Source organism: Neomonachus schauinslandi, chromosome 15, assembly GCF_002201575.2.
Source record: "Neomonachus schauinslandi chromosome 15, ASM220157v2, whole genome shotgun sequence".
In the NCBI taxonomy this organism is placed as follows: Eukaryota; Metazoa; Chordata; class Mammalia; order Carnivora; family Phocidae; genus Neomonachus; species Neomonachus schauinslandi.
Genome location: NC_058417.1, coordinates 58081295 through 58096067, shown reverse-complemented (window position 1 = coordinate 58096067; position 14773 = coordinate 58081295). Strand labels below are relative to the sequence as shown.

Below are 14773 nucleotides of genomic sequence, written 5' to 3'. Positions count from 1 at the left end.
AATGGAGCACAGTCTGGTTCCTATCGGAGGCCCACTAAGCATTTGCTGATCAAATAAAAAAGCTGATGTGTGCACAGAGAAGCATTATGATTCCTAACCATGGGTGCTAATCACACCCAGTAACCGCTTCCAGTGTGGACGATTCTGTCCAGCTACCTGTGAAAGGAGGAGGGAATGAGCAGCAGAGCCAGGATGCCGAGGCCCAGCCTCTCCCCGCTGTGCCCTGTGGGCTTCTACCCAGACCCTGGAGCCCAGGTCACTGCCAGGTGCGGCCTCGCGGTCCTGGGTGGCAAAGGTGTCTAAGCTGGCGCTTCTGGGACCGTGCAGCAACCCAGCCTTGACTTCAGGCTCCACACATCACAACTGTGGTTGCCCTTCTCCTAAAACACACAAGACTGGAGTCCTGTGGGCTGTGCTCTTGGGCTGACCAGTATCCCCATCCTCATCCTCGCTCTGATCAGCTCTGCAGAGCCAGCGAGTCAGCCCACCCTGACAATGAATCACGGGCCCCTGAGTCATCACCCAGGAAAACGGCCTCTCTTAATTGCCCTTGGCGTCGGGTGTCGGGCTGATGCTTCACCTCCTCTCACCAGGAAGTGCCCTGCAGCCTGAGTCACCGAGCCCATTCATGCTGCAAAAGGGTGATCTGTCACCTCCCCGCCTGCACCCAGTCCTGTCCGCCCACAGAGGGGCCTCACGGCCCAATGGTGAGCAGCAGTGACAGCCTCCTGCCTCCTCCTTCTGCTGTTCATTTCACTCCTGGAAATCCAGAGCCATCTGACAACAACTGTCTCCCTCCTGCCAGAGACAGACAGGCACACTCAGTGGCCTCGTCCCAGGCAGGCGGCCTCCAGGGCCTGAACCAGTGGTGGAAGGGGCAGACCCCAGCTCTGGTGACGTGAGGGGTGGGGGCTCTGCTGTTTGGGTCCACAGTTCTCCAAAGGCCCCTCGAGGGTGGACCTGAATCTCCCCCAGAGTAAAGCCCACTCTGAGGGCCTCTGAAACAGCCTCATTAACCAGGATGGCGGCAAGGAAGAGGCCATTCTGCAGGACAATAAAAACAGCACCTCGAATCCACTCAGACAGCACCTCCTTGCTGACTACAGCTTCCCTGTTAGACGTGCAAACTTGTGTTCCCCGATGCCGAGATTTATTTTCTGCACTTTATAACATATAGTTTGGAAATTAAATGGACCATCGACGCAATTCAATTATTGATATCAAAATGAACAGGCAGGAAGGATAAGTGACATCATCAAGCACCTACAGCAAGCTCAGATGTGGGGCTGGGCTTTCCCGTGGACCCGGGCCTTCGCTGCCTGAGCACCTGCTGCACGGCAAAGCCACCTGCTCCGTCTGCCTGCAGGGGCCGGGCCGCAGGGCAGGTGTGGGGGCCATAGGGAAACGGAGAGACAGAGGACACAGATTCCCAGGAATGCAAAAACAAAACCACTCCAACACCAAACCTTATCAAATAACTTAAACCAGTAATGAGGGAGAGAAATTAATGAAAGTGAGTAAAGGAATCATGGTTGACCTGGGACACAAAGCAGGTCATGTAACACAAATCCCAGTGAAGCACAGTGAGCTCCATGTGGGGGGAACAGGATGGAAGCGGGGTAACGTGGACACACTGGCAAACACACCCCAGTCAGGGGGTCAGGGTCCCGTCCTCGGTGACCCGTCAACGTTGAGTGTGGGGACCCCTGCCGTGAGGTGATGTGGAGGCCCTTCAGCTCTGTGGTCTTCCTCCCCGAACCCATCACCCAACATTAGACACATCCCAACAGAGGGACCGCCCCAGAACCCCCCCGAACTGCCAGGCCCCCCGAAACCGGGACGTGAGAGACGGCTTAGCCCAGAGGCGCCTGAGGAGACACGAGGACCTGACACAGAGGAGAACCAAGGAAAGTTGAACAGAGTGTGGACTTTGGCCAATAATGACAGTGTGTCAACACGGATTCCTTATGATACTAGCAACAGGGGAAAGTGGGTGTGGGCTGTATGGGAACTTTACTTACTGTCTTAGGTTTCCTGTAAATATAACCTGTTCAAAAAGCAGTTTCTTAAGACAAAACCTGTAGGAACAAGGCATCAGGGAGACAGACAGACAAGCTGCCGGTACAGGACTGATGTCTGCCCCGGGCCTGAGCGTGCCAGCCCCTTGCAGGCACTGGGCCGTCAAGACAGCAGGCTCGGAACTGCAAACTCTCTGGCCGTCCTGGTCACACTCAGATCCCAGTGACACGAGTCATCACAGGATGGAAGAGAAAGCCAAACCCGCTCATTTTGTCAACTGAGTTTTCTGTGTGAGCCTAGAGGGGGCGGTGGGAAAGGGGGGTGCAGGTGCAGGAAGGGAGGTTGGTGGCGTCAGAGCCGAGGAGAAGTGCGCATGCGCTCTGGACCGGGAGGGGACTACCACAGGGACGGGGCTCCTCTCTAACCCGCCTTCACTCAGAGTGTGCTCTCTCTTGGCCCCAGAACAGCTGTACACATGCTGAAGCCCTCGTACCCCCAGATGGGGAATGACTTCATGAATACATGGCACAGATCGTTGTTCCAAATTCGCAGACATTGTGCCCTCGGCCCCCTGGCGGCCGTGTAAATCAAACTGTATTAATTGTAACTTGAACTGCAACTGACAGTGTCTGTGAAGAAACCCCAATTAGCGGGCAACCTAGCTTATAGCTTACAGCAATCTTTCAGTGACCGTCTCCGCCGCACCCCCCTCCACATCTGGTTAATTAGCAGAAAGACAAAGCATAAGGAGGGGTCTGAGGGACTGACTAAAGCCACCAGCACCCTCCCGCAGAGATCACAGGTTTGGCCATTCTATATGCTTTCTCATCCTCTCTTGATGTGTGACCCCCACCCCACGACCTGAAGGACAATTTAAATGAATATTCTGCAACGTTTGCTTTCTCCCTCTCCCTTCCCCTGTGCTTGTCTGCACTTTCTGAAAGTTGCAGCTGGCATGATGCTTTGCCTGGAAACTTTCCTAAGAAAAAGGACATTCTCTTATATTAACTACAAAACCATGATCGCTCTCAAGAAATTGAGCTTCGATACCATGCTATTATCTGAAACTCAGTCCATATTCAAATTTCTCCCAATTGTCCCAACAAGGTCCTTTACAGCTTTTGGTTTGGGGTCTGGGATCCAGACCTGCACTTACTGGTCATGCATCTTGAGTCTCATCTAGAACAATCTTCCCACATTTTGTTGTCTTTCTTGGGTTGAAGATCTAGAAGGGACAGTACAGTTGCCCAAAGACTGTTCCACAACTTGAAATTTTTAACAGCTCTACTGAGGTCAAAGTGATATACGACAACTCTGCACATTTACAAGCACAGATTTTGATAACTGTGGACATACATACACACCCATGAAGCCATGCCTACAATCAACGTAGGGGATCTCTGTGCTCAAAAGTTTCCTGTGCCCCTTGGGAATCCCCCTCCCCAGGCAGCAACTAACCTGCTTTCTGTGACCATAGTTTGCACTTCCTAGAATTTTATGTAAATGGAGTCGTATGGTATAATACCCTTCTTTTCCTGGCTTCTTTCATTCAGCATAACCATCTTGGGCTGGTGTATTCTTTCTCCTTGCAGTGGGCATAGATCACTGTTGGCTTACTCATGCGCTGATGGTCACTTGGGCTGTTTCCAGCGTTTGGTTATTACAGATAAAGCCGCTGTAAACACTGTGTACAATTTTTAGTGGACACGTGCTTTCAAGAGACCAGAACCGCTTCCCAGGCCGGGCGTGACACCTGCGTTCCTCTGCATCTGCGCCCACATGGGACACAGTCTCCTCATTTTGGACATTCTAACGGCCGTGTGCTGGTGTAGGACGATGTGCGGCATCTTTTCGGGTACTTCTTCGCCAGCAAACTACTTCCTTAGCGAAGTGTCTGTTCAAACCCGTTGCCCATTTTTTGGTCTGTGTGTTTGTTTTCATATTGAATTTTGAGAGTTCTCTATACGATCTCACTATGAGTTTTTATCGGATAGATGATTTGCAAATATTTTCCCGTTTTGAGTTAACTTTTTAATGTGGTGCCAGGTGTAGACTGCAGTTCACTTTTTTGCATATGGATGTCCAAATGTCCCAGCAGCGTGGGGTGAAAAGACGCTCCGTTCTCCATCGAGCTGAACTGTCTGCATCTTTGTTGAAAATCAGTTGACCATGTGTGGGTCTACCTCCTGACTTCTCATTGGGTTCCACGGGTTTGATGCCACTTTCAGTCCTGACTACTACAGACGTAGATAAGTCTTGAAATCAGGTGGTACTAGTCCTTTGAACTTTGTTGTTGTTCTTTTTTCTTTTTAAAGAAAGGTGTTTTGGCTATTCTAGGTCCTTTGCATTTCCTCATGGATTTTAGAGTCAGGACCCAGGATGATGGGAGCTCTCCGCTGATCCAGATTTCCTGTAATTTCTCTTGCCAGTGGTTTGTGGCATCGAGTACACAAGTCTCTTTTGAGGGGATTCATCCCTAAGTATTTCATATTTTCGATACTGTTGTAAATGTTTTTTAATCTCAACTTTTCATGGTTAATATTAAATATAAATAAAATAGTTTTGTGTGTTGACCTTGTAACCTGCAACCTTACTAAGCTCACTCACTAGTGGTACTAGGTTTTTTTTTTTTTTTTTTAAATGTTTTATTTATTTATTCATGAGAGTCAGAGAGAGAGAGAGAGGCAGAGGCAGAGGCAGAAGCAGGCTCCCCACCTAGCAGGGAGCCCGATGCGGGACTCGATCCCGGGACTCCAGGATCATGACCTGAGCCGAAGGCAGACGCTTAACCATCTGAGCCACCCAGGCACCCAGTTTTTTTTTTTTTTTAAATAGATCAATCAGATTTTCTACAGACAGAATCGTGTTGATTGAAAAGAAAGACAGTTATGCTCTTTCCTTTATTTCTCTTGTACTGTGTGCAGCTTCCATGTGTGCCAGAGAGAGGTGACGAGGGTGGCACCTAGTCCTGCTCCTGACCATGGTGTTCAGACTCGTACCATGACATGTGATTTTGGCCCAGCAGTTTCGGTAGATGCTGCTCGTCATGCTGAGGAAGTTCCCTCTGTGACTGGTTTGCTGAGAGTGTTCTTAAAAAGTCTGAAACAGATTTTAGGTTTTGTCAAATGCCTTCTTTGTGGCATCTTTGAGAATGAGAATATGGCTTTTGTTGTTACTGTTGTTAATGTGGTAAATTACAGTGATTTTTCCAGTCGTTCAACTGCCTTACATTCCTGAAATAAATCCCGCTAGGTCATGAGTTATCAGCCTTTCTAGATGTGGCTGAATTTGATTTACTGAAGTTTTGTTTGGAATGTCTGCGTCGGTCCTCAGGAGGGACGCTGTCTGGATGTGGCGGCAGTGTGCTCACTGCTGGTCTCACACGACGACATGGGACGGTGCTTCTCTGCCAGCCATTTCCTCAGTGACGTGCTAGAACCCACCAGTGAAGCCACCTGTACCTGGAGCTTCTCTGTAGGAAAGTTTTAAACTACAGATCCAATTTCTTCAACAGATATGGTGCTCTTCAGACTCACTTCCTAAGTGAGAAGCTCTTGTCATTCAAGAATGTCTATTTCTTCAGAGTTCTTGAATGTCCTGGCATCGAGTCATTCATAATATTCGCTTACTGTTCCCTTAATGCCTCTAGAACCTTCCGGGATGCCACCTCTCATTCCTGATTTGGGAAGTGGTGTCTGTTTCTCTTTCTGTGCAGCCACTTGGGGAACAGGATGGAGGTACCTCAAAAAATTAAAAGCAGAATGGCCTCTGATCCAGCAATCGCACGAATGGGTGTATAACCAGAGGAAATGAAGTCTGTATCTGGGTGGTGGTTTGTTCATTTTATTGATCTGCTCTAAGAACCAGCTTTTCGTGGAACAGATTTTCTCTACTGTTTTTCTGTTTTCTTTTGCATTGATCTCCACTGTGATTTTTATTTCTTTTCTCCTACTTCCTTCGGGTTTAATCTGCTTTTCTTTTACTAACAGCTCAAGGTTGAAGCTGAGGCTAATGATTTAAAATCTTCCCTCTTTGCTAATGGATGCACGTAGAACTGTAAAAGTTTCCCTCTCACGCTGCTTAGCTGTCCCCACAAATCCTGATATACTGTGTTTTCAGTTCCCCTCAGTTCAAGGTATTTTTTATTTACCTTCAGACCCTTCTGAAAAATATTTATTAAACGAATTTTATTTCACTGATTTTTTCATATAATTGTTTACATAATAAATTGTAATAAAGTATATCAGTAAAATTACATTTTGTATTATAAGCACATATTTTTTCTAGCTTTGACTTATAACTGACAAGCAAAAATATGTACAATTTTTGTATATTCAATGTACTAGTGTGATATACACACATGCTGTGAAATGATCACCACAATCAAGTTCATTAACACATCCTTTAACTCAGATAGTTACTATTGGTTTTGTTTTTTGGTGTGGTAAGAACACTAAAGGTCTACTCTCAGTATCTCTCAAGTGCACAACACAGCACTGTTACTACAGTACCCCCCAGACTGACAGAGACCTGCAAGTCTGTACTCCTCGGCCTGCGTCTCCCCGTCTCCATCACTTGCAGCCCTGGAAACCACTGTCTTGCTCTCTGGTCTGTCAGTTCGACTGTTTTAGATTCCACAAATGAATAAGGTCAGACGGTATTTGTCTTCCTCTGTCTGGCTTATGTCACTTGGCACGGTGCCCTCCAGGTTCAACAAATGGCAAGATTTTCTTCATCTTTAGGGCTGAGCAATATTCCAGTGCATGTATTTTCTTTATCCATCACCTGTTGATGGACACTCGGGTTGTTTCCATGCTTGGCGACCGTGAATGATGCTGCCGTGAACATGGGGGTGCAGGTCTCTCTTCGAGGTAGGATTGCATTGCCTCTGGTTCAACGCCCAGCAGTGGGAATGCCGGACTGATCAGAGGTTCCATTCTTAGTTTTCTGAGGAACCTCCACACTTTTCCACGGTGGCTGCACCAGTTCACGCTCTCACCAACAGTACTTGTCTTGTTCCCTTTTCTCCACGTTCTTGCCAACTCGCTAACTCTTGTCAGTGTGAGGTGGTGTCTCACTGTGGTTTCGATTTGCATGTCCCTGGTGATGAGTGACGTTGGGTATCTTTCATGTGCCTGTTGGCCGTCTGGATTCTTCTTTGGAAAAATGTCTATTCAGGTCTTCTGCCCATTTTTTACCTGGATAGTTTGGGTTTTTGCAATTAAGTTGTATGAGTTCCTTATATATTTTGGATATTAACCCCTGTCAAATAGATGGTTTGAAAATATTTTTTTCCATTTCATAGGTTGCCTTTTTAGGGAATTGTTTCTTGTGCTGTGAAGAAGCTTTTTAGTTTGATGTAGTCCCATTTGTGTATTTTATAAATATTTATAACTATGCATGTTATCTTACATAAATATTTATGCTACTTCTATACTTTATTTATATAACACTCATATTTCAATATTAAATATTCTATATATTTTATACTTATATTACTTATTAAAATTTTATTTTATAATGTAATCATTAAATGATTTATTTAAAAGTGTGCTGCTTAGTCTCCAAGTGTTTGGAAGTTTTCCTATTACCCATTTGATTGTTTCACTCCACTGTGGTTGCAGAACACGCTGTACAATTTCAACTCCTCTAACTCCGGGTGGTGCGCAGACCTCATCCTCCTCACGCTCTCCTCTGCATGGCAGCACTTCACATGAAGTCTCAGAAGCTGACACCCCACCCGTTTTGCTACTGTCACCACACACGTTGCTGACCCCACCAGCGATTACTGGTGGTGCGTCCCTTCAGTGTCTCATGCCTTAAAGTCCTTACTCTGCCTCCACTTAGAGATGCTCTCACCGGGCACAGCAGGCCAGGCCGGCGGCTTCTCTTCAGGGACATTAGGGCGCCAGCTGCCGTCCCCTCCTGGTGTCGTTCCCGACCAGTAACCTGCTGTCTTCCTTCTCCTCGCTCCTCTGTTCTCCTTTATCAGCTGCTTCTGAGTTCATAAATTTATCCTGCTTTTAAGCAATTAGATTATGACTTGGGGTGGTTTTCTTCATGTTCCTCGTGCGTGGGGTTCACGGAGCTTCCTGGGTCTGTGGGTTTATTGTTTTCATCAAACTGGAAAATTTGGACATTTCTTAGCCACCATTTCTTCAAGTATTTTTTCCCGCTGGCCCCTGTAGGGGCTGTGAACGCACTTTGGTCACGTCACTTGCAGTGGTTCCACGACTCAATGATGCCCCTTAGTCTGGTAAGAATCCTCTGTCCTCACTGTGCTGCGTTTGGGCAGCTGTGATTGCTTTCTACTGCGATGTTTAGTGGGTTGTCGATCCCGTCCAGCATGTTTTCCAGGTTACACTGTGGCTTCCCTTTGCAGAAGGTTCAGCGGGCTCCTTGTTGCCTTCCATGTCTCAGTGGAAATTTTATGTGGAGCAGACTTCCAGCAACCATTTCCATGTCCTTGTCGGCTAATTCTAATATCCGTGAGGGCTCAGAGTGGGTTCTGGTGGGTTTTTTCTCGTTGTTGTGGGTCACGTCTTCCTGCTTCTTCACACGCCTGGTTGGTAGCGGCGGGTGAAGGGTAACATGGTGCATGCGTGATCTGGGAAGAGACCCTTCTGGGACCAGATTCCTTGGGGAACAACAGGAAGAGCCCTCGTTGTCCCAATTTGTGCCTTCTGTCCCACCACTGTCCCCACAATGTGCACCACCCTCGGTCAAATGGAATAGACCCATCTGACCCTGTTCCCCTTCCTGAAATCACCCTTCTTCCTTCTTCCCAGACACAGCCTGCCTTCTTTAAGGCCAGAGTGAGTCTTGCCTCTCCCCGAGCCCTTCAGGGGCCCCTCTCAGGATGGCACATAGTGTGTACTCAACACATGCCTGTGACTCCAGAGGGGGCCCCGGACTCGCCCCCAGCTGGGGTCCAGCCTGAGAGGGCCACCCCATGCTCAACCCCTGGGGAAGTGCCCTGACGGCAAGGCAGGGCCCAGCGTGGGCACAGGACATGGGGCACTGCAGACCTCAGTCTGTGCTCCATGCAGGCTTTGATCCTAAGCATGGGCTCCCTGTGTGCAAACACCATGTGCTCTGACCCCCGTGGGGGCGGCACCAGCGACTCAGGGGGCTCTGCACACAGCACGAGAGCCCATGGAGCCTGGCAGTGACCAAGCAGGACTTCCGACCGGATGTGAAGGAGGGAGGGGAACAGCTCCCCAAAAGCATACGGGACTTTAGTCTCTGGAAAACTACCTGAGTGATCATGAAAAGGAAGGAGGAGGTAAACGGCCCTCAGTCTCAACAGGAAATATGTCAAAACGTCTCTCCGTGGGATGATTGCCTTTAAATAAATAGGTGCAACAAACTGGCTATGAAATGAGTTCACTGGAAGGTCCCTGGCGCCTGCAGGCATGGAAAAGAACATTGCAGGCGAGGGCATTTCCAGCTGGCTGCAGGAACAGCTCCTCAAGCATTCTCAAACGTGTAATTCCTTCAGCACTGTGCAAACAGGAAGCGCATGGCCCTGAGAGGTTTGTTCAGTCGGGTAACGAGGGAGCGGCAGCAGGTTTGCTGGCATCTGGGCACTGGAGACAAGCAGGCCCCTGGAGGCAGATGGGCCCGGGAGGCGGTTTCTAGCGGATTCCTCATACCCAAGTACGATGACCACTGTAGGTCCCACGAGAACACGGCAGCGAGGTGCAGCTCAGAAGGGCTTTTTACGTACAGAACACTGAAGCAGGATCAGATACTCCTAAGACTAGAACTAAACATAGTCTGGTTCCGGGAACTGACAGGTCCTAAAGATCCTGTACGGACAAGAACGTGGTGGCTTACCCACGCTCCGGCAGCGCTGGTGGCCCACGGGCGGGGAGGCGGGCTCGGGGGGGGCATTCCCTTCGATGGGCTTTGGTCTGAGCTGGGCCCTCCGTGCACCCAGGAACCGAGTAACGGCATTGATCCATTTCCAAGCGTTCCATACAGAAGACACAGCATTGAAGGAGAGAAAGTTTCCGAGTAACCCCCCGGGAGAGCCCTTCTGTTCACATCGCTTGGCTCTTCAGCAAAATGTGAGGGGCAAAACAGAAACGACCAAAAGGCACAGCCTCCTCGACCACAACAACAAGCTTTCGGATCAGCAAGAAAAGGTTTCCGTGTCCGACACCAGCCGGGCAGATGCGAGACTTATGCTTTTATTCCTTTTATTCTAAGATTTCCAGGACAGCTTTCCAGGTCACGGCTCTCATCTCCATCCCGGCTGCTGGAAACATGACGGCAATGGTTTACAGAGGGCCGGCGTCGGGAAGTGAAAGCTCGCCCAAGTAAACGAGGGCAGCGGGGCTCAGACTCAAGTTCTTAAGTCTGAAATCTAGGGTTTTGGTCAATCTTTCAGAGAGGTCGTTTATCTGAAGTTAGTTCAATGCACGGAAAGGTAAACATTTTGTCAGAACATACAATGTTCTGAACATCACTGTGAAGCTGACAAGCAACAGAACATTCTGTGGACACAGCCGTGTGCGGGGCGCTGGGCCCAAGAAGGGTCAGGGCTGAATGGAGGTCAAGGTTAGCCTGGGAGGCACTGACAGGGAGGGAGAGCGTTCACAGCACCGAGAAGACCACGGAGACCAAGCACATCCAAGATGAGCGGATCACTGCGTCTGATCAACAGCGTGCGTGAGTTCTGGTCGGTACCACTAGACCAGGAAATGTCCCTGACACACGGGGACAGAGCCACCTCACTGGCCTGGTTTGCGTGACTGCCTGTGCAGAAAGGCCAAGAGAACCTACCGTCCACGGCCAGAACTACAAGATTCAACAAGGCTGCCGCTCGAGATCAATACGTAAGAACAGTAATAACCGAGTTCAGCGTGACTGGGGTCCGTGGCCACCTGGAAGCTCCTGTGCTGTGAGACGTGCACTGGGAACGCCCGCAACCCTCGCATTCTCGTGCAGCCATCACCCCAGGTTTGGGCCTCATGGCAAAGCTCGGCTGCCTGGAGGCTGTGTGGGTGGCTGCAGCACCCAGGCGAGGGAGGACCCGGTCCCGCGGCAGCCTGGAGCTGCAGGGGCTCGTTTCCGGGACAGCAGAGGGTGTAGTGAGCACAGAGCAGCATGCAGGACCGAGGGTGAACGCTCAAGAAGGCCAGCCTGGCCGCGCCCAGACCCAGTCACCCAATGGGGTGTGGCCAGGGAGGGGGCCGGCCAGGTGAGGCTGTGGTGACCGGCAGGAGGGGTGACAGGGTAGGCGCCCACTCCCCCCCACCCCCTTAACCCCTTAAGCAAGCGACCATCTGGCCATTGGCACTTCCTCCCCATCTCCGCATCCACGGTTTTTCTGAAGCTGACTGCCCTGTGTGATGGCCTTTTCTGGGGTCTCTGTTTCCCACCCAGCACACACCCTCACTCTGGAACCCCCTTTGTGTTCTGAGTCAGACCTCCAGCGTTGGGAACCCTCCTTCACTCTCCTTTTGTGGCTCTTTGTTCTCCATTCCCCCCAGGGGGGCTCACCGGCAAGGTCACCGGACACCAGAGTTCCCCGCCTCCAGGCCTAAGGCGCGGGTCCTCCTCACCTGGGACGTCCCGAACCGTCACCCCATCACATCCACCCCTCCTGCCCAGCGGGCCCCTCCTCAGCTGACCTACAATCTCCTCTAGACCGAGGCCAGACACTTAAAAACCACAGCTTGGATCTTGCTGTGTCTCTGTTCCCAAATCTTTAATGGCTCCTCTTGGTGGGCTAAAGGAAGTGGGACGCCCTCCACTTTGAGGGCTCCTTGCATGTGCCTCCAGCACCTCAGCCCAGTGGGGCCATCTGCCCTCCCTGTCCCTCTACCCCTCTCAAAAGCTGTCCCCTCCCACGTCTACACCCATCAATGCCCCCCCGTGCTAAGAATGCTCGGGTCCCCCACCCTCACGGCACAGCCCCCCACGGCGTGGCGACTTTCCGCTTGCAGCAGGGGCTTTGCCCCACTGGAAGTGACCTGTCCAGGGCAGAGACCACTGCCTTCTGCGTCCCCTACAGCCTTCAGCATGGTCCTGTCCAGCCCCTGATGGAGTACAGGCGTGACTGCCACCCCGTAGGCACGAGGACGGGGAGGGGGTGGCTACTGACAGCAGAGCTGCAGGAGACTGTCCCTGAGCTCAGGGCAGGGGAGGGAAAAGCACAGGCTGGAGACAGAGGGCCCGGTGGGTGTCCAGGAGAGGCAGGGCCGAGTTTCAAGAAGGAAGTGGTCGGGGTCATTTCCTGCTGGAGGACTGGAGGGGACGGGGGTGGGGTGGGGTGGGGTGGGAGGCAGCGTGCAGCTCAGGTGACCAGGACTGGGCCCCAGGGGGATGCACCTCCCGTGTTCTGGAAGGAGGGGGGGATCAGCAGTGCCTGGAGAAGGGGTGGGGGAAGGCAAGGGCACCGATGGCAGAGGCTTGGGTGAAGGTAGGACAAGAAATGTGGGGTTTTCGTGGGCAGAGAGAGGACACAGCCGCGCTCGGCACTTCCGCGAGCCCCCGCTCTCTGCACCCGCTGCCCGGGCCAGGCCGGCTAACACGCAGAGACCACCCGGCGCCAGCGGGGAGGACGCGGACTACTCACGCTGTCCACGGCAAGGATCTTGGCCCAGATGAACACCAGAAGGGGCCGCAGCTCTCTGGCTGAGCTCTGGAGCAGTTTCAGCACGTAGGGGAAGATGCCTACAGACAAGGCCTGGGGGAGAGAAAAGAGCGTGAGCGCGCCAGCTCCCGGGGGCGAGGGGCACAGGCTCGGGACACAGTGTGGCGCTGCCTTCAGCGCGTGTGGGAATGTGAGCAAAGGGGGCTCTTCTGGATCTCCTCATCTCTGTTCTCCGAGACACTGCAGTATTTTTCCAGCCCTGCCTGGTCTAGAGGCCACAGTTCATCTCGTGAAGAACCCGTGGCTTCCTGTCCGGGGACCCCACCCCCTGCGGCCTCACCCTCGCACGGCCTTGTTTGCTCTGAGCAGCAAAGCAGAGGGCCCCTTAACTGTGAGTCTCACATTTCAAACCACAACCCTCCTGCCCTCTTGGCTCCAACCTTCACATCTGCCCCTGAGATCGACCTTCAGAGTAGGACTTGAGCCTTGGGATGGGCCAGTTTGCTGGTTAAGACGGGGAGCAGCCGTGGGTGTCCCTGCTGCCCAGATTTTGGTGGTGCACCATCCTGGGGGGGCTCTCTGCTCTCAGGCAGGGCAGTCAGAGAGAAGGCGGCCATCTCACAAGGACAACCGGGCAGAGCCCCGTTATGTCGGTCATCTCAGCACAGATGCTCTGCCCTTATCTCCGATTTGCTGGCATTTCAGAGAGATGGCAAAGGTGTCCCCCTCCCAGACAGGTGGAGCGGTGTGACCCAGGCCAGAGGCCACTGGCGGGGCCCGTGTCCTTTTCTTGTTAAAGGCCATGTTTAATGAGGGACAAGCATCCTGTCTCTGGTTTGGGCAGGTGAGTCCTCCTGGAAGGCCCAACCCATACCTGTTGCAACACCTCATCTGTCAAGTACCTGTTACACTGTCAAAATTTCCAATGAGCATAAGCTTAACTCTTTAAAGGGCCAACATCCATTTTTTAAAAATGTACCACATAATAAAAATCTCTCTTAAGTGTTATTAATAGAAGTTTCCCTGTCTTCAAGTTTCCCATGGAGGATGGGAAAAGGGGGTAGAGAGCAAACCCCGGAACGCTGCAGGGATGGAGGCTGCACAGCGCATGTTTCTCGAGCATAAAGGATACACTGCGAGTTCTTCCCCGGTGACTGAGCAACATTGGTTCGCACAAGCAGATGAGCAGGCCACGCAGCTCGAGAGTCACACGAGACCCTCCCTGGTGATCGAGACGCTCTAAGTAATTTGCGGCCCAGGTGCCCTGAGTGTGAACCGTCCAATGGTGGGTGAACTATTCTTCCTAATTCTTTGACTTTTCCTTTTCTCCTTCAACCGTGGACTATCTATTCTCACTCTCTAGTTGACATTATACAATGAAAAAACTTAAATATACACAAATGGAGCTATAATAATATGCTGCCCTCCCACATGCTCGTCACTCAGCTTCGGTGACATGAACCCGACGGCAGGGTGCTGGCGTGCCCGCCCATGTGTCCTCCTGGACTATCTGCATGTCACACACGTTTCATGTGTAAATACAGTCTTTACCTCTAAAAAATAAGGTCTTTTATAAAAGAACCACCTCATGCCATTACACCTAAAAAAATGAACAGTTACCCTTTAATAACAAAGTATTCAGTTCATGTAAAATTTCTAATTGTTTCATGAATGTTAATTTTTCAAACTTTAACTTTCAAATGTTTATTTGCACATATGACCAAAAAGATCCATATATTGCAGCTGATGGCAAGTCTCTCGAACCTCCTGTCATCTGTCGGTTCCCTATCGATACCTCTTTTCTTGTGATGATGTTGTTGGAAATGGGTCACTGTTTGATCTTATTTCTGTCAGTGTTTTCCGTTTTAAATGGCCGTTTCCACTCTTTTGCAGAATGAGTCAGCAGAGAAGTTTCCAGACTGTGCTGAGCACCAGAGTGTAAAGTCGGGGCATGGGTGTGTGCCTGGCATTCGGCCAGCTCAGGGGGACCCTGCTTCTTGGCTCAGGTAGGGGCAACACTTTCTGCCTGCAGAGGTGAAGCCTCATGGCGGATGGGAAAAGAGGGTAGAGTAAGAGCAAACCCCGGAACGCTGCAGGGACGGAGGCCACATGGCATGTGTTTCTTGAGGGCCCCGGGGGCTGCCCGGC

At 51.1% G+C, this 14773-nt stretch overlaps 1 protein-coding gene across 2 annotated transcripts in view; it reads right to left on the bottom strand.

Annotated features, from left to right (window-relative positions):
• The window catches only part of RPTOR (regulatory associated protein of MTOR complex 1), a 333104-nt gene that overhangs the window by 71761 nt on the left and 246570 nt on the right, over nucleotides 1–14773 (bottom strand). For both annotated transcript variants that reach the window (XM_021680930.1, XM_044921442.1), the window contains exon 13: nucleotides 12608–12718. In XM_021680930.1, coding sequence (XP_021536605.1) covers nucleotides 12608–12718 — 111 coding nt within the window. The remainder of the gene's footprint in view (nucleotides 1–12607; nucleotides 12719–14773) is intronic.